We start from the raw sequence: 19,278 nt of genomic DNA on the forward strand, positions 1-19,278 counted from the left end.
GTTGAGGGGGGGGAGGGGGGTACTTAAGGACAGCAGACCGACCAATGGCACGCTTAGGAGAGACCCACGTGAATGCTACATTTTCTTTCTATGTACGCTGAATCCGCTCAAAGTCTGGAATTTCCAGCATTCACGTGTCATCACTCCAGCCACCAGATTGGCCCACACTTTGCACACTTTCAAGACTAGAAACTCACTTGTGCTCAATTTGAGCAAAAAAAAAAAAAAACTAAGTCTCGCATGGCGACAACTTTTCCAAAAGCAAACAAAGGCAAACGAAGGCAAACGAAGAAAAAACAAAAACAAATAAACAAAAACAAAACCGAATAGGGAGAGAGAGAGTGAGTCGACTCATTTCTTTCGACTGCCTTAAACGAGAAGTCTAAAACGTTTAAAAGTTGAAAACTAAGTTTTTTAAATGAACTGCACCGAAAAAACTTTACGACAGTTTAGCTGGTTAAAAACGCAGAGGAAAATATTTTATAAAATTTAAGCGTTCTAAAGATGTCCATTTTTGTTTTTGTTTTTTTTATTTTGGTTTGTTTCTGGCTTGTTTCTTTCTTTAAATTCTAGCGATCGAGCATATTTGAACGGTTTCATCAACCTGTCGGCGCACGTGCTCGAGAGCTAGAACTTTGATTGCTTTTGTTGTTGAGAATTGAGAATGTCCGAGCAGGTTTTTTTATCGATTTCATCGCTTGTGGCGAGGCAAAAATCAAAACGCTTTTTGGACGAAAGAAAAGAGATTAAAAGGAAAAAAGAGAAGAAAAAAAAAACAAAAAAATAGGTTATGTGTTATGAACATTTATTTTCTCACGCGATGACGTCTAGTTTTGTTAGAGTAATTAAAATATGGTATCAAGTTTGTAATTTCTATCTTATTTTTAGTTACGGATAATTGCCAATTATGTCACGTTTAGTATACACAACGCTGTTTTCTTAATAGCAATATGATACAAACAAGTTATAAAAAAAAAAGCGTTCGCTCGATCTTCCTTAGTCAGTTGAACAAAAAGAAATTTTCACAACATATGATTGATTTGGTTGTCCTAGCAAGCTGTTTTAGCAAACGACTAGAGGTTGCAACTGTTGTTCATTGAAAACGAAAAATCTAGCGTCAGCAAGAAATTTTTGAATACATAATGTACACAAAAGTGGCACTTACAAATGAAAATGTAAAAAAAAACTGTTTACCTTGATGCCAGACTCGCAGAGATGTTGTCGCTCGTTGCTATCGACTGCGAACAGCTTTGTTGTTTTTCGAAGTGCCTCTTCATTCTACTTATAGCCGAAGTTTTGGCTTCGAAAAAAAATACGAACGTCGTTAAGCTCAACGAGCTGCTTTAATTGTTGTTCGTGCGAAAACGAAATGCTTAAAACGGATAAAAGTGTTGGCGTAATTACACTTTTCGACCGCGATGCAGTTTGTCAACTCTAGCGTACTTTTTTGGCTCGTGGAGCAAAAGCCTCATGATAATAGCAAAGGCTTAAAATGTCTTAACATGTCAGCAAAGGCTTAATATGCTTAATAAACTGTGGTTAAGCTTTTGCGGTGCAGTTCATTTACAACTTAATTTGCAACTTGCTGGCACAAGCAAACGTTTATGACTTCTCGTTTAAGACAGTTGAGCGAAATCAGTCGACTCACTCATTCTCCCTTTTCTGTTTTGTTTTTGTTTTGTTTTTTTGTTTTTGTTTTTGTTTTTGTTTGTTTTTTTTTTTTCTTTGTTTGTCTTTTGTTTAAAATGTAAAAAACTCGAAAGGAAAGTTGTTGCTTTGTTTGCTTATTGAAAGTTTTCGCCAGTTGCAAGACTTAGTTTTGTTTTTGTTTACTTATTAAAATATCGAGGAAAATATTTGAGGACATCGCATTCTAATGGTGCCTTTATAACAACATCTAACGATTTAACGTTTAATGTTGTGCTCAAAAAAAAAATTCCTTTTATATCTCTCAATGGTCTCCAACGATAAAACTGCCGACCAATCGCAACGATTAAACAGCCAACCAATGGCAGCTCAATGGTCTCCAAACAAGAGACTGCCGACCAATGGCAGCTCAGTGGTTTGAGAAGTGAGATCATTCGATTTCCTTTTATTATCTCCAGTTTGAACTAGTGCTTGGCTTGTGGTGCAGAAACTAAAACTTCCCGTTTTTGTATTTTGTTTTGAATTTCTTTGCTTTGAGCTTTTTAATCGATCGATAGCTTTAGGAGAAAAGAAGAAACCCCTCTGACGAAGTCTTGGCTTTTTTAAAAACGCTCAAATTTTGGCAAACAAATCTCATACGAAACGCTACTTTGATGTCAAGCTTTCGTTACTCCCTACTCCCTTCTAGCGGAGGGCGGCAAAAAGGTGTTGCATCCTAGAGCTAAAAGTGAGGAGGGAAGCAAGTTTTTTTTTCGTTTTGTTTGCTTTTTTATGTTTTTTGTTTTTTTGAGGGGGGAGAGTTAGAGGGTAAGGGGGTTAGGATTAGAGGGGGTTGGGGTTACGGTTTGGAAACCTGGGGACGAGGATATCAAGCAGGAGTTTAGTGTTAAGGTTAAAGGGCCCACGAGGGGCGTCCTTCAATTGTAAAATGCCTTTAGACGCACGTGTCTAGTCGTCTCGTTGCATCGACCTAGAGGAGTTTTCTGATAGATCTTGCGCTTTGGGCTCAGTTAATCGGTCTGTATCCATTGTAAACACGGTGTCTGCCGTTAGAAAATCGTTAACCAGGCGTTTGTGAGCTTTAACAACCATCCCTTTGAGTTTAAAACGAACGTTTCTTCAAAAGCCACTCGAGATGGAGGTACTCACGGAGGTTTGTTACGGTAACAACCCTGTGGTTTGCCATCTTCTTTCTTTCCGCAGCGTCGCAAACGCATCGGCCGGTCTCTTAGGTGACGAAAAAACGTCTGATCTCTCGACTGGAATGCTTAACGTACTAAGATTAGTAGAGTTAGTACTAAGAGTTGCATCTGGCCGCCGTAATTTTCTTCGATGATGTCTTGAAAATTTCGTGACGTCGTTTTCAAACCTCTAGGGTCGATTTTAACCTTCGACCTTAAAGTCGATTTTAGCCTTCGGTGTGGCTCTGTACAACTTTTGCGGTGAAAAAGCTTGCGCGGAGTCTACAGTTGTATTTAGCCGACAGACGCTGGCAACGCAGAAACAGAATGACTCTTGGGCGGCGCAAACCGAGCGTTCAGCAAATTTCTAGCATTTTACGTCAAAGCGGACAATCTGCACGACAAATAAAGCTAACTTTCTCGTTGCAACAGTTAGTCACTGGATCGTTGGACGAGTGTGTACAGCTGTTTTGCGTCGAAAGCCGACCGGTGGTCGGATGCGACTCTTCTTTTCATTCGAAAATCAGAACCTGGCCATCAGTCGTGTATCACCATCGAATGCTTAATGTAGTGATTTCTCGAAACGACAAAAGCTTGTAAAACAAACAGCTTCGCTGTACTGTTGCCTAATATGTTAACGGATGGCCAGGAACAACCTTGGTCTGTAATGAATGAGTTCGTTTTTCCATTCGAGGCACTAATTACTGCAGTTTTAAAAGTCACCTAAAGTATAAGCTCATCTCTCCATTCAAGAAAAACAAGCATCAGAGTTTCGGAAAGTTTGCATGCACGACACCACCATCGATGATACTTAAACAAACAGAAAATGAATTGCAAAACAGAACCACTGAATTGCAAAACATAACAACGGACAGCTTGTAAAATGCATGGTGATGAGCTTCTTCAATCCAATCAAGGAACCAAGCATCACAGTTTCGGCAATGGTGCATGTGCAAATCAGCAAACTGTGATACTTAATCAAACAACTTCACTGTTTTGCTTAGTTTAAGAACGGATGGCTAAGAACAACCTCGTTAGTGAGTATGAAGTCATCTCTTCATTCCAGGAATTAATAATAATCAGAGTTTTAGAAGTCTCTTACGTGCGATACTACTATCAACGGTACTTAATCAAACAGCCTCTCAGAATGGCCTAGTTTGAGAACGGAAGGCTAGGAACAACCTTAGTAGTGAGTCATCAGTTCAACTTTTCATTCAAGGAATTAAGCATCTAAAATCTGAAAAATAAAAAGAAGAGCTCTTTGTTAGAAGTTCTTATTTTTATTTTTCCTCAACTTCTATTTCTTTTCTTTTTTTACTTTTTTTTTTTTAATGATAGTTTTTCTTTTTTTTTATCTATTTTGTTCGTTTAAATTAATACAACAGGCGTTTTAGGTCGTTTCTGTAACATTATTTAACACTTTAAATTGTAATAAATATTTGAACAGAAGAAAATCCCTTTCGTAACGTTAAAATGTCATAAGAACATTTCATCTTTACCAAATACGCTTGTAAAAATAGTTTCACTTTTAAAGTTTGTTGTATATGTCTTTTAATTTAGTGAATCGCAATTTGGATTTTCTTAGGCGCACATCTACTTTAGTTGCTTTTTCTTAAAGAAAGGTCACCAGAGTTTTCTTACACAGCCCCTGCAGCATAATCTTTAACAAAATACTCTTTTGAAAAGTTTTACATTGAAATAAACAAAAGCCATTTGCGTAAGTAGAGATAACTTAGAGAATAAAAAGTGCATAAACGCCTCGCTACTTTGATGAAGAAGAAACGGATGACTAAATGCAACTTTTTAATTTCGTGTGCTATCTCTTTCGATTAAGGTACTTTTTGAATATTTTTTCAAAGAAATGTTAGCGTAGTTTTCCTTTTTTAAATTTAAATCATGTTTAAAGGTAGTTTTTGAATGTTTTTTCAAAGAAATGTTAGCGTAGTTTTCATCTATTAAATTTAAATCATGTTTAAAGGTAGTTTTTGAATGTTTTTTCAAAGAAATGTTAGCGTAGTTTTCATCTATTAAATCTAAATCATGTTTAAAGGTAGTTTTCGAATATTTTTTCAAAGAATTGTTAGCGTAGTTTTCCTCTTTTAGATCTAGCTTATGTTTAAGGTAGTTTTTGAGTATTTTTTCAAAGAAAAGTTAGCGTAGTTTTCCTCTTTTAGATCTAGCTTATGTTTAAGGTAGTTTTTGAGTATTTTTTCAAAGAAAAGTTAGCGTAGTTTTCCTCTTTTAGATCTAGCTTATGTTTAAGGTAGTTTTTAAATATTTTTTTAAAGAAAAGTTAGCATAGTTTTCCTCTTTTGGATATAGCTTATGTTTAAGGTAGTTTTTAAATATTTTTTTTAAAGAAAAGTTAGCGTAGTTTTCCTCCTTTAGATCTAGCTTATAATTCAGGTAGTTTTTGAATATTTTTTCAAATAAAAATTAGCAAAGTATAGTTTATTTAGCATGACATCACAAAATACTAAACTCAAAAAGGCAAGATAAAGTATAAGATAAACGTAAAATAAGATATAGATGAAACAAATGTTAGGCTGCATAAAATCAAAAACTGCATTGCCTATCATAAACACAAATGTCTAGTGAGAGCTTTTAAAGGTCGTTCTTTTCGTCTTTTAATTTGGTGAATCGCGATTTGAATTTTCTAAGGCGCACATGTCTTTCAGTTGCTTTTTTCTTAAGGAAAGGTCGCCAGAGTTTTTTTACGCAGCTCCTGCAGCATAATCTTTAACAAAATACTCTTTTGTATATCATTACATAGAAATAAACAAAAACCATATGCGTAAACAGAGATAAATTAGAACGCAAAAGTGCATAAAAAGCCTCGCTACTTTGCTATAGAAGAAGTGGATGACTAGATACAACTTTGTAAATTCGTGCACTACCTCAATGGATTAAGGTATTTTTCGAAAGTTTTTTAAAAGCATAAATAGCGTAGTCTTCCTCTTTTAAATCTAGCTTATGTCTAAGGCAGTTTTTGAATAGATTTTCAAAGAAAGGTTAGCGTACTTTTCCACTTTTAAGTTTAGCTTATGTAGCTTGACAAAACAACACACAAAAAGACAAGATAAAGTATCAGATAAACGTAAAATAAAATATAAATGAAACTAAAGTTAGGCTGCATAAAAAACAAACAACTTAATAATCTACTAGACATGTTTAAGTTGAATTAAGTAAAGTCCTTTGCGCAAATTTGGGTAAATAAGAGAGTAAAAATCCATAAAAAGAAGAAGTGGATGAGTAGATACAATTTTTTAAATTTGTGTGCTATCTCTATTGAATAAGGTAGTTTTCGAGAGTTTTTTCAAAGCAAAATTAGCGTAGTGTTCCTCTTTTAAATCTAGATTATCTCAAAAATAGATTTCGAATAGTTTTTCAAAGAAAGGTTAGCGCAGCTTTCCTCTTTTAACATTAGCTTATGTAGCTTGACATCACAGAACACAAAAAGATAAAATAAAATATAAGACAAACGTAAAATGAAAAATAGATGTAGCTAAAGTTAGGCAGCATAAAAAACCAACAACATAATAATCTACTAGGCATGTTTAAATTGAATTAAATAAAATCCTTTGCGCAAAAATAGGTATGTTAGAGAGTAAAAGCGCATAGAAAGCCTCGCTACTTTGCTGTGAAAGAAGTGGATGACTAGATACAACTTTTTAAAATCCTGTGCTATCTCTATCGATTAAGGTAGTTTTCGAAAGATTTTTCAAAGCAAAAATAGCGTAGTCTTTCTCTTTTAAATCTAGATTATGTCTAAGGTAGTTTTTGAACAGCTTTTCAAAGAAAGGTTAGCGTAGCTTTCCTCTTTTAAGTTTAGCTTATGTAGCTTGACATCACAAAACACAAAATTCAAAAAGACAAAATAAAATATAAGATAAACGTAAAATAAAATATAGATGAAGCTAAAGTTAGACTGCATAAAAAAACAACAACGTAATAACCTACTAGAATCTAATAAAACCCTATGCACAAATGTAGGTATGTTAGAGAGTAAAAGTGCATAAAAAGCCTCGCTACTTTGTTTAAGGTAGTTTTTGAATAGTTTTTCAAAGAAAGCTTAGCGTAGTTTTCCTCTTTAAAGTTTGGCTTATGTAGCTTGACATCACAAAACACAAAACACTAAAAGGAAAGGTAATATAAAAGTTAATCGTAAAATAAAATGTAGGTGAAATAAATGTTAGGCTGCATAAAAGAAAAAAAAAATCGTAACATAATAATCTTCTATATATGTTTGGATTGAATTAAATGAATTCCTTTGCGTAAATATAAGCAAACTAGTGAGAAAAAGTGCATAAAGAGCCTCGCTACTTTGCTGCAGAAGTAGTGGATGACTATATGCAATTTTTTAAAATCGTGTGCTATCTCTATCGATTAAGGTAGTTTTCGAAAGTTTTTTCAAAGTAAAAATAGTGTAGTTTTCCTCTTTTAAATCTAGCTTTTGTCTAGGGTAGTTTATGAATAGATTTTCAAAGAAAGGTTAGCGTAGCATTCCACTTTTAAGTTTAGCTTAAGTTGCTTGGCATCACAAAACTCAAAACTCAAAAAGAAAAGATAAAATATATGATAAACCTAAAACATAATATAGATGAAACTAAAGTTAGGCTGCATAAAAAACCAACAACATAATAATCTACTAGGCATGTTTAAATTGAATTAAATAAAATCCTTTGCGCAAATGTAGGTATGTTAGAGAGTAAAAGTGCATGAAAAGCCTCGCTACTTTGTTAAAGGTAGTTTTTGAATAGTTTTTCAAAGCAAGTTTAGCGTAGTTTTCCTCTTTTATGTTTAGACTATGTAGCTTGACATCACAGAACACAAAGCTCAAAAAGGCAAGATAAAATATAAGTTAATCGTAAAATATAGATGTAACAAAGTTTAGACTGCATAAAAAACCAACAACATAATAATCTACTAGGCATGTTTAAGTTGAATTAAATAATGTCCTTTGCGCAAATATAGGAAAGTTAGAGTAAAAATCCATAAAAAGCCTCGATACTTTGCTGAAGAAGAAGATGACTATATGCAACTTTTTAAAATTGTGAGCTATCTATATCGATTTAGGTCCTTTTTGAGTACTTTTTCAAAGAAAAGTTAGCGCAGTTTTCCCCTTTTAAGATTAGATTATGAAGCTTGACATAACAAAACACAAAACTAACAAAGGCAAGATAAAATATAAGGTAAACGCAATATAATGTATAGATGAAACTAAAGTTAGGCTGCATAAAACAAACGGGTAACAATACTCTTCTATGTATGTTTACATTGAGTTAAATAAAATCCTTTGCGCAAATATAGGTATGTTAGAGAATAAAAGTGCATAAAAAGCCTCAGTACTTTGCTGTAGAAGAAGTGGATGAGTAGATACAATTTTTTAAATTTGTGTGCTATCTCTATCGAATAAGTTAGTTTTCGAGAGTTTTTTCAAAGCAAAATTAGCGTAGTGTTCCTCTTTTAAATCTAGATTATCTCAAAAATAGATTTCGAATAGTTTTTCAAAGAAAGGTTAGCGCAGCTTTCCTCTTTTAACATTAGCTTATGTAGCTTGACATCACAGAACACAAAAAGATAAAATAAAATATAAGACAAACGTAAAATGAAAAATAGATGTAGCTAAAGTTAGGCTGCATAAAAAACCAACAACATAATAATCTACTAGGCATGTTTAAATTGAATTAAATAAAATCCTTTGCGCAAAAATAGGTATGTTAGAGAGTAAAAGCGCATAAAAAGCCTCGCTACTTTGTTAAAGGTAGTTTTTGAATAGTTTTTCAAAGCAAGTTTAGCGTAGTTTTCCTCTTTTATGTTTAGACTATGTAGCTTGACATCACAGAACACAAAGCTCAAAAAGGCAAGATAAAATATAAGTTAATCGTAAAATATAGATGTAACAAAGTTTAGACTGCATAAAAAACCAACAACATAATAATCTACTAGGCATGTTTAAGTTGAATTAAATAATGTCCTTTGCGCAAATATAGGAAAGTTAGAGTAAAAATCCATAAAAAGCCTCGATACTTTGCTGAAGAAGAAGATGACTATATGCAACTTTTTAAAATTGTGAGCTATCTATATCGATTTAGGTCCTTTTTGAGTACTTTTTCAAAGAAAAGTTAGCGCAGTTTTCCCCTTTTAAGATTAGATTATGAAGCTTGACATAACAAAACACAAAACTAACAAAGGCAAGATAAAATATAAGGTAAACGCAATATAATGTATAGATGAAACTAAAGTTAGGCTGCATAAAACAAACGGGTAACAATACTCTTCTATGTATGTTTACATTGAGTTAAATAAAATCCTTTGCGCAAATATAGGTATGTTAGAGAATAAAAGTGCATAAAAAGCCTCAGTACTTTGCTGTAGAAGAAGTGGATGAGTAGATACAATTTTTTAAATTTGTGTGCTATCTCTATCGAATAAGTTAGTTTTCGAGAGTTTTTTCAAAGCAAAATTAGCGTAGTGTTCCTCTTTTAAATCTAGATTATCTCAAAAATAGATTTCGAATAGTTTTTCAAAGAAAGGTTAGCGCAGCTTTCCTCTTTTAACATTAGCTTATGTAGCTTGACATCACAGAACACAAAAAGATAAAATAAAATATAAGACAAACGTAAAATGAAAAATAGATGTAGCTAAAGTTAGGCTGCATAAAAAACCAACAACATAATAATCTACTAGGCATGTTTAAATTGAATTAAATAAAATCCTTTGCGCAAAAATAGGTATGTTAGAGAGTAAAAGCGCATAAAAAGCCTCGCTACTTTGTTAAAGGTAGTTTTTGAATAGTTTTTCAAAGACAGGTTAGCGTAAATTTCCTCTTTAAAGTTTAGCTTATGTAGCTTGACATCACAAAATATAAAACTCAAAAAGACAAGATAAAATATAAGATAAACGCAAAATAAAATATAGATGAAACTAAAGTTAGGCTGCATACAAAACCAACAACATAATATTCTACTAGTTATGTTTAAATTGAATTAAATAAAATCCTTTACGCAAATATAGGTAAGTTAGAGAGTAAAAGTGCATAAAAAGCTTTACTTTGCTGAAGAAGAAGATGAATAGATGCAACTTTTTAAATTCGTGAGCTATCTCTATCGGTGTAAGGTAGTTTTTGAACAATTTTTCAAAGAAAAGTTAGCCTAGTTTTCTTCTTTTAAGTTTAAATTATGTAGCTTGACATCACAAAATACAAAACTCAAAAAGACAAGATAAAATATAAGATAAACGCAAAATAAAATATAGATGAAACTAAAGTTAGGCTGCATACAAAACCAACAACATAATATTCTACTAGAAAAGTTAGCCTAGTTTCCTTCTTTTAAGTTTAGATTATGTAGCTTGACATCACAAAACACAAAAAGGCAAGATAAAATACAAGGTAAACGTAAAATAAAATAGAAGTCAAACAAAAGTTAGGTTGCATAAATACAAAAACTGCATTGCCAAAAATAGAATTTGTTGTCTAGAAAGACCTTTTAAACTTTGTTTCTTTCGTTTTTTGACTTAGTGAATCGCGATCTGGTTTTTCTTAGGCGCGCTTGTTTCTTAGTTGTTTTTTTTGTAAAGAAACTTTATTCAGACGTTTTTTTTTACGCAACTCCTTTAACATTATTTTTAACAAAGTATTCTTTTATACGTGTTTACATTGAAATAAAACCCTTTGCGTAAATAGAGATAAATTAGAGAGCAAAAGTACATAAAAAGCCTCGCTACTTTGCAGAAGAAGAATTGGATGGCAAGATTCGTGTGCTTTCTCTTTCGTTTAAGGTACTTCTTGAATATTTTTTCAAAGAAAAGTTAGCGTAGTTTTCCCCTTTTAAGTTTAGCTTACGCAGCTTGACATCACAAAACGCAAAAACCAATAAGGCATGATAAAATACAAGATAAACGTAAAATAAAATAGAAGTGAAACAAAAGTTAGACTGCATAAAAACAAAAAAAAAAAAAAAAACATAATATACTTCTATGTATGTTTACATTGATCTAAACAAAATCCTTTGTGTAAAGATATGAAAAAATAGAGAGTAAGAGTTCATAAAAAAGCCTCGCTATTTTGCTGAAGAAGAAATGGATGTCTAGATCTTTTAAAATAAGGAACTTTTTGATTTCTTTTTCCGAAAAATGGTTGGAGCAGTTTTCCTTTTTTAAATTTCACTTATGCAGTTTAACATCACAGGAAATATTATTTTGCTTTTTAACAAACTCTTAAAAACATCAGAAGTAATTCTAAATGCAACTCTATTAAAAGTTTTCACAGAATAACAAAACGACTTCTTTTTTTTTTTTTTAAAGATAAAAAAAAGTTTGAACTATCTTTAAATAAGAAATGTGAGAACAGTTTAACAGAACTTCTTGTTTATTATGTCTTTAGCGAAACAGATAAAAATATTTGCAAAAGCATAGATAAAACAAACTACACAAAAGGCCCATCTTTATTGCCAAACTGAACAAACTTATCTAAACTACATAAATGGTTTCACGATATTGCCATATTGAACAAACTTTTCTAAACTACCCTCTTTTTGAATTTTTAGCTTCATGTTTTTAATTTTGTCTTTAATATGGCTTTGGTAGGAGTACTTTTGCAAGACATGAATGAGCTTGTCACTGCTATGATTTGCCAAGATGCCAAGGTAATCTTTGTACGAGCAACTTGAGCTTACATCTGTAAACACGTCTTGCAAGATGTATGCCAACACCAAAGCTGCACATCGTGGAAAACTTCTGGTGTTGAACCATTCGTTGTGGCCAGGGCAAGCATTCAGCTCTTCAACTATTTCATCTAAAATTTTACAAACTCAAGTCATAACACAAAGTGATTAAATCAAATATTCATTTGGTTCTGAAGTAAGACAAGATTTATTCTGTTTTTTTATTTATTTTTTTTTTGTTGACCTTATTGTTTGCACTGATAGCAATAACTGGTTTTTGAAAGATTACCTAAATGGCATTGGCTAACTTCTGCTTTGTTTTCCTTTGTTCTTGGCTGAGTTGATCCTGAAATAAAATAAAACCATGTTCATTTTTCTAATTCATAAAAACCATCAACAGTTTCTAAGTGTTAGAGATGATAACAAGCTGTGCATGATTTCTAACGGTGATGTTTCTAACTTCATCATTAGAAATCGGGTAGACACAACTTTCTAAAAGTGCACTTAGCAATGATGGCTAGTTTTTGTTAACAGTTAACCATCTGAAATTGTGCAAGAAGAGGTTTGTGTTTATATATCTTTGTATAAATTAGGTTTTACATTACCGATGAGTTCTTGAGTGAAAGATGGCATTTCCAACTTGATTTTTTTTCTTCTTGGATCTTTTACTTCTAAAACATAATCAGTTTTAGTATCATTCACTTGTATAAACATTTAAGCAATCACAGAATTAGTCCTGCAACAAATACATACACACTTCTGTGTTGTTTTTTTGTTTTGTTTTGTTTTTTTTACAGCTCTAACAATAACAATAGGGCAAGGAGTTGATTTGGGCATTTTCATTTTTTGAAAGCGTGTTGAGATTTGCATAAAAATCAAAAATCAAAAATCAAAAAGAATTTACCTCTGGATGTAGAGGCAAGACTTTGGCTAAATAGGCTACCAACAGATTGAACAGCATAAGGTGAGAGCTGCTTTGCAAGAACAGTACCAGCCTGTTGGACAGGAACAGCTGAAACTGGATCAGATGAAAGAAACAAACTGGGTTTGGCCAATGTTTGCTGAAAAGCAACAAGGCTAGGAGTCAGAGGAACAGAAAAGACCTCTTTTGAAGGACAGAAAGCGACTTGCTGAGAAGGAGAAGCAGAAACAGGTTTGGCAACCACTTGCTCATTAAAGTAAACTGGAGAAAGTTTTGCATGGTGTTCAATAAAATCCGGTTCATCAGGAAATAATGTTAATGCAAGAGGAGAACAAGCTGTGCCAACAGGAACAGCTAGAGTCTGATCTACATCCATACAAACAGCTTGTTCGTTAGGAACTAGTTGTGCAAGAGCAGGGGATAGTTCAAGAACTGGACCAGCGATTGTTTGTTCAGATGGAACAGACGAAACAGGAGTTGAGGTAGGTTCACACAAGAAATCTACGGCATGGTCGTTGCTATCCTCTAAAGGAACATTGTTTTCTACAGCTGGAGAAAACGGAACCACTGTGGTACAGCTGAAAGTAGCAGCACATTCTTCAGAGTCAGAACCGGAGTCTAAATCTTCCTCAAAGATGTCCTCAACCTCATGAAAACCGTACTCCTCTGCATTAGTTTGGAGCCAGTCCATCACATCCTTCTCCTTCTTTGGTGGTCTCTCAGACTTTTCAACAGTCAAAGACTCTATGACTCCGAAGGACTGTCCGATGCCCAGGGCAAAGCGCAACTCCTCTGCAGCGTTCCACTGGGACACATAAAAGCTATCCATTGTGTTCCTGCTGTGCTTCATGTAGAGTGTAGCAAACCGCTCGCGATCTTCTTTGCTGTTGTTGGCAAAGTAAGTGGCTATCGAACCGCGAATGCAAGTGGGAGTAAGACGCTTCATGGGAATGTTTACTTGGCTTTTTCTGAAGCAGGACGTCAGGCAAGAGGAGATAGCAGAGGAACCCATCTGGTAAACAGGCACTCTAGTTGCACCGAGTGTCACACATTCGTCTTTGTTGGGTCTCATCGATGGAAAAAGGGGCCTGTAGCAGTCGCTCAACTCCAAAACAGTCTTGGTGTCTGCAGCCATGTAGTGAGAGTCGTTGACAAGAAGGTCTCTGTATCTCAGCAAATAAATATCGATCAACACTTTCAAGTCGTTCGGCACTAGAATGTTTTTGGCTCCGTACTTGTATGCTGTTTTGTAGCGCTCTTGCACAATGCAATATCCACACTCACTCTTCTCAGCAGCCATGTAGTCTCTAATGTTTAAAAGAGCAATGTTAGATTTTCTTAAACTGTTAATTACAGTGACAGAGAGCAGAAGATGGTTTCGTAGAGACACAGCATTGTCTCTAGTCGGTGTAAGAGACGGCTTTCTAATCGATTCCACTAACTGTCTTACGTATGCAGACTTGCCATATTCGTTCAGCAAACTGACATTGATGATGTTGATGCATTTTTTGCTTTTCACAAGGCTCCTCCTCAAAGAACGAAAGGGCCTCAGCACTTTTTGTAACTCCTCCACCTTGCAGCGCAAACGTCGGATGGCCTCATGAGAAAGTCCGAAATAGACATTCCTGGCTTCACTGAAACGAAACAGGAGACAAAGGTAGACAAGGCGGTTGTACAACGTGTGACAAGACATGGCTTTTGTTTGGTCAAGTTCACTCAGCTTGGAATTGAGCTGAATGTTTTTAAAGTGCATGGAAAAGTATCTATCCTCCAAAACGTTGGAATTGGTGAGAGCGTTCGGGTGCAGCGTCAGCGTGCTGTCACAACATGTCAATATTTCAACAACTGCATTTTTGTAGATCTTTGCTTGTGACAAAGTGTTGTTGTTGGCTACCACAAGCCACTTTTCAAAATCTCTGAAGAGCTCATCTGCTGACTGGTAATAAAAGTGAAAAGCATCTTTGTCCAGCTGAAACAAGAGTCTCTTATCTTCTGTCAAGACGGAGGAGTTGGAAACCAAGTGCTTTAAGGAATTAAAATCAGAGTCTAGGACGGATTCGGTGTTCAGCTCTTTGTTTTCTACAGAGGTGCAGTGGTTTGCAGAAGGAGCCTCGGACGAACCAGCAACTGATGAGGGCAAGCTTAAAAGAGGATCAGAGGAAAGAACCGGAGAAGAAAAAGAGGAGGAAGGCCCAGGAGCAGAGGATGCAGAGCCTGATGCAGACGCTTGTTCAGCTACTGGCTTAATACCAAAGAAGGCAGGTCGAATAAATTGAGGGACATAGAGCTTGTCGTTGTCGTATCGCTTTGCCTCTGCAATCTTTTGTTTGATCGTCTTGGAATCGTAGAAATGAGTCTCTTTCAAGTGTATGTCCAGTCGGTCGTAATACTTCCAACATTGCAAACAGGGGTAAGGTTTTGGACAGCCGGACTTGCGTTCGAGACGAGCATGCTGAAACTTCCTGACCATTGCAGAGTAAAAGATGGAAGCTTCATCCAAAGTCCAAGAATGATCTTTTTTAGTCAAGTGTCTTTTAATGCTTGTGGAGGAATGTTTGCACAAAGGCATCGGACAGCTAACAGCGTACCTCTTCTTGGTACCATAGAAAGGTACAACCCTGTTTACGGAGCCACACGCTGCAACTAATGCGGCCCTGACTTTGTTTTTGAGCTTTAAGTCTCTCTGTTCTTGTGACTGCCTTCTTTTCTTTTTTTTCGCTTTAGAGTTCGGAGAAGGGGCAACAACAGTGTTGTTTTCTTGTGAAGAAGACATGTTCAGGTGTTTGTTTGCAACGGTTTATGCTAAAAAAAAGAAGACAGTTAGTGAGAGTGTTTTTCTTCTGCCTGCATCCTGGAATCCTGGAATGTTTACAACTGCAGGGAAGAGCTGTGTTTTTTCGAATCCTCTGCAAAAGAGAAAAAAGAAAGAAAAGAGAGCAACAAGAAGAAACAAAGTTTCCACTAGCAAATGAAAAAGAATGAGAGCAACTAGCATTACATGCATGGTGGCAGCAGTGATTGCTATTATGAGAAGGAGAATGAGAAAAAAAAAAAAAAAAAAGAAACAAATAAATAAAGAGATGGAGTTTGAGAGGATCTCGCAACCATATGACTCAAAGAAAGAAACTGTGTTGAAAAAAGGCAAGAGAGGGCAAATAGAACTTGCTAACAAGGACAAATGACAGACATAACTACAACAGTAACAACTCTCATTGCAAGCATAATAACAACAGCATCAGCATCACTGACTCAGAGAGTGTTGACATAACAAAAAAGAAAACAAAAGTACAAGCCAAGTGGGGGAACATTAACAAACACTCATTGCAACTATAACAACAACAACAACAACAGCAACAGCATCACTGACTCAGAGGGTATTGATAAAAAAAAACAAGCAAAACAAAAACAAACAAAAAAACAAATAAAAAAACAAAACAAGCAAATTGGGTGAACAGTAACAACTCTCATTGCAAGCATAATAACAACAACAGCATCAGCATCAGCATCACTGACTCAGAGAGTGTTGACAAAATAAAATAGACAATAAGCAAGCAAAGTGGGTGAACAGTAACAACTCTCACTGCAAGCATAATAACAACAACAGCATCAGCATCAGCATCACTGACTCAGAGAGTGTTGATAAAATAAAACAGATTATAAACAAACAAAGTGGGTGAACAGTAACAGCTCTCATTGAAAGCATAATAACAACAACAGCATCACTAACTCAGAGGATATATAAAAAAACAAACAAACAAACAAACAAAACAAAAACAAAAAAAAAACAAGCAAAGTGGCTGAACAGTAACAGCTATCATTGCAAGTAAAATAACAACAACAGCATCAGCAACATCATCACTGACTCAGAGAGTGGTGATAAAATAAAACAGATTAAAAAACAAGCAAAGTGGCTAAACAGTAACAACTATAAATACAAGTAAAATGACAAAAGCAGCAACAGCATCACTAACTCGCAGGGTGTTGATAAAAAAAAAAGCAACAAACAAATAAAGCAAGCAAAGTGGGTGAACATTAACACTCATTGCAACTATAATAACACCAACAGCAACAGCATCAGTGACTCAAAGGGTGTTGATAAACAAAAACAAAGGCACAAACAAAACAAGCAGAGTGGGTGAACATTAACAACACTTATTGCAAGCATAATAACAACAACAGCATCAGCATCACTGACTCAGAGAGTGTTGATAAAATAAAATAGATTATAAACATGCCAAGTTTGTGAACATTAACAAACACTCATTGCAACTATAACAACGACTACAGCAACAGCATCACTTACTCAGAGAGTGTTGAGAAAAAAAACAACAAAAAAAACAAAAACAAAACAAAACAGAAAACAGAAGTACAAGCCAAGGGGGGGAACATTAACAAACACTCATTGCAACTATAACAACAACAACAGCAACAGCATCACTTACTCAGAGGATATTGATAAAAAAAACAAACAAACAAACAAACAAAACAAGCAAAGTGGCTGAACAGTAACAGCTATCATTGCAAGTAAAATAACAACAACAGCATCAGCAACATCATCACTGACTCAGAGAGTGGTGATAAAATAAAACAGATTAAAAAACAAGCAAAGTGGCTGAACAGTAACAACTATAAATACAAGTAAAATGACAAAAGCAGCAACAGCATCACTAACTCGCAGGGTGTTGATAAAAAAAAAAAGCAACAAACAAACAAAGCAAGCAAAGTGGGTGAACATTAACACTCATTGCAACTATAATAACACCAACAGCAACAGCATCAGTGACTCAAAGGGTGTTGATAAACAAAAACAAAAGCACAAACAAAACAAGCAAAGTGGGTGAACATTAGCAACACTTATTGCAAGCACAATAACAACAACAGCATCAGCATCACTGACTCAGAGAGTGTTGATAAAACAAAATAGATTATAAACAAGCCAAGTTGGTGAACATTAACAAACACTCATTGCAACTGTAATAAGAACAACAGCAACAGCATCACTGACACAAAGGGTGTTGATAAACAAAAACAAAAACACAAGCAAAGTGGGTGAACATTAACAACACTCATTGCAACTATAACAACAACAACAGCAACAGCATCACTGGCTCAAAGGGTGTTGATAAAATAAAGAAATAAAAACAAAACAAGCAAAGTGGGTGAACAGTAACAACTCCCATTGCAAGCATAATAACGACAACAGCAACAGCAACACCATCACTGACTCAGAGAGTGTTGATAAAATAAAATAGATTATAAACAAGCCAAGTTGGTGAACATTAACAAACACTCATTGCAACTATAACAACGACTACAGCAACAGCATCACTTACTCAGAGAGTGTTGAGAAAAAAAAAACAAAAACAAAAAAAAAACAAAACAAAACAGAAAACAAAAGTACAAGCCAAGTGGGGGAACATTAACAAACACTCATTGCAACTGTAACAACAACAACAGCAACAGCATCACTTACTCAGAGAGTGTTTATAAATAAAACAAAAAACAAAAACAAGAAACAAAAATACAAGCCAAGTGGGTGATTACTAACAGCGCTAACAGCAGCAACAACAGTGTCTTTAGAAACAACAAACAAGTACAACAGCAACAACTGCTTTTACAGAGTATAACAATAACAACAACATGGCACTAACAACAACAAAAGGGTTGGAATAAAAACCTGTAGGCAAAAGGAGAGCTGCATTCAGACAAGATCGATTACAAAGAGGCTCTTCTTTAGGACAGAGGAGAAACTGCTTTTGAGGGACAGAGGGACTTTTGTTGTTGTGGTTGTTGTTGTTGTTGTGCAGAAACCAACAAACTTTTATTGAACCGAATATAACCGAATATAACCGAAAGTCTTGTTTGCTTCTGTTTTGTGCCATCAAGAAGGGAAAACAAAACATCACAAAACAAACGAAGCAAACGAAACAAACAAACAAACAAACGAACGAAACAAACAAACAAAAAAAAAAAAATTAAAAAAATTAACAAACAAACAAACAAACAAACAAGCAAACAAACAAAAACAAATAAGAAAAACAGAAAACGCAGTACCGAAACCTCGCCATTTTTTATCCTTCCTCAAGCTTTCTCTGGGCGCCAAAGACCGAGAAAGTTGAGCAAACGTGACGTTGAGGGGGGGGAGGGGGGTACTTAAGGACAGCAGACCGACCAATGGCACGCTTAGGAGAGACCCACGTGAATGCTACATTTTCTTTCTATGTACGCTGAATCCGCTCAAAGTCTGGAATTTCCAGCATTCACGTGTCATCACTCCAGCCACCAGATTGGCCCACACTTTGCACACTTTCAAGACTAGAAACTCACTTGTGCTCAATTTGAGCAAAAAAAAAAAAAAACTAAGTCTCGCATGGCGACAACTTTTCCAAAAGCAAACAAAGGCAAACGAAGGCAAACGAAGAAAAAACAAAAACAAATAAACAAAAACAAAACCGAATAGGGAGAGAGAGAGTGAGTCGACTCATTTCTTTCGACTGCCTTAAACGAGAAGTCTAAAACGTTTAAAAGTTGAAAACTAAGTTTTTTAAATGAACTGCACCGAAAAAACTTTACGACAGTTTAGCTGGTTAAAAACGCAGAGGAAAATATTTTATAAAATTTAAGCGTTCTAAAGATGTCCATTTTTGTTTTTGTTTTTTTTATTTTGGTTTGTTTCTGGCTTGTTTCTTTCTTTAAATTCTAGCGATCGAGCATATTTGAACGGTTTCATCAACCTGTCGGCGCACGTGCTCGAGAGCTAGAACTTTGATTGCTTTTGTTGTTGAGAATTGAGAATGTCCGAGCAGGTTTTTTTATCGATTTCATCGCTTGTGGCGAGGCAAAAATCAAAACGCTTTTTGGA

At 34.9% G+C, this 19,278-nt stretch overlaps 1 protein-coding gene and 1 long non-coding RNA gene across 3 annotated transcripts; one reads left to right on the forward strand and one right to left on the reverse strand.

Moving 5' to 3' along the window:
• The first annotated feature begins 10,513 nt into the window (after window positions 1–10,513).
• On the forward strand, window positions 10,514–14,579 carry LOC149875910 (uncharacterized). The gene is made up of 2 exons (XR_016448982.1): window positions 10,514–10,610; window positions 11,418–14,579. It is a non-coding gene; the product is annotated as an uncharacterized LOC149875910 (long non-coding RNA).
• On the reverse strand, window positions 11,258–18,543 carry LOC149875911 (uncharacterized). 2 transcript variants are annotated; one of them, XM_090076040.1, is made up of 5 exons: window positions 18,471–18,543; window positions 12,399–15,218; window positions 12,100–12,165; window positions 11,784–11,840; window positions 11,258–11,625 (listed from the first exon to the last, which is right to left on the reverse strand). In XM_090076040.1, exons 2-5 carry the CDS (start codon window positions 15,187–15,189, stop codon window positions 11,306–11,308), a joined length of 3,234 nt encoding a protein of 1,077 aa, XP_089932166.1. In that variant the 5' UTR covers window positions 15,190–15,218; window positions 18,471–18,543; the 3' UTR covers window positions 11,258–11,305. The 2 variants fall into 2 exon arrangements, with proteins under 2 accessions (XP_089932166.1, XP_089932165.1); XM_090076039.1 differs by having other exon boundaries at window positions 12,399–18,504.
• Window positions 18,544–19,278: the final 735 nt, after the last annotated feature.

This window comes from Hydra viridissima, unplaced genomic scaffold, assembly GCF_058129835.1.
Source record: "Hydra viridissima isolate aposymbiotic clone 2 unplaced genomic scaffold, HvirCarnegie_v1 scaffold_106, whole genome shotgun sequence".
NCBI classification, from domain to species: domain Eukaryota; kingdom Metazoa; phylum Cnidaria; class Hydrozoa; order Anthoathecata; family Hydridae; genus Hydra; species Hydra viridissima.

What these genes read in the sequence shown, in the direction of transcription:
- LOC149875911 (XM_090076040.1), bottom strand. Translation starts at nt 15,189, where the DNA reads ATGTCTTCTTCACAAGAAAACAACACTGTTGTTGCCCCTTCTCCGAAC. An exon ending in TTTCACTCAAGAACTCATCG is followed by an intron (nt 11,841 to 12,099) that starts GTAATGTAAAAC and finishes ATTTTATTTCAG; the next exon opens with GATCAACTCAGCCAAGAACA. An exon ending in AGTTAGCCAATGCCATTTAG is followed by an intron (nt 11,626 to 11,783) that starts GTAATCTTTCAA and finishes GTAAAATTTTAG; the next exon opens with ATGAAATAGTTGAAGAGCTG.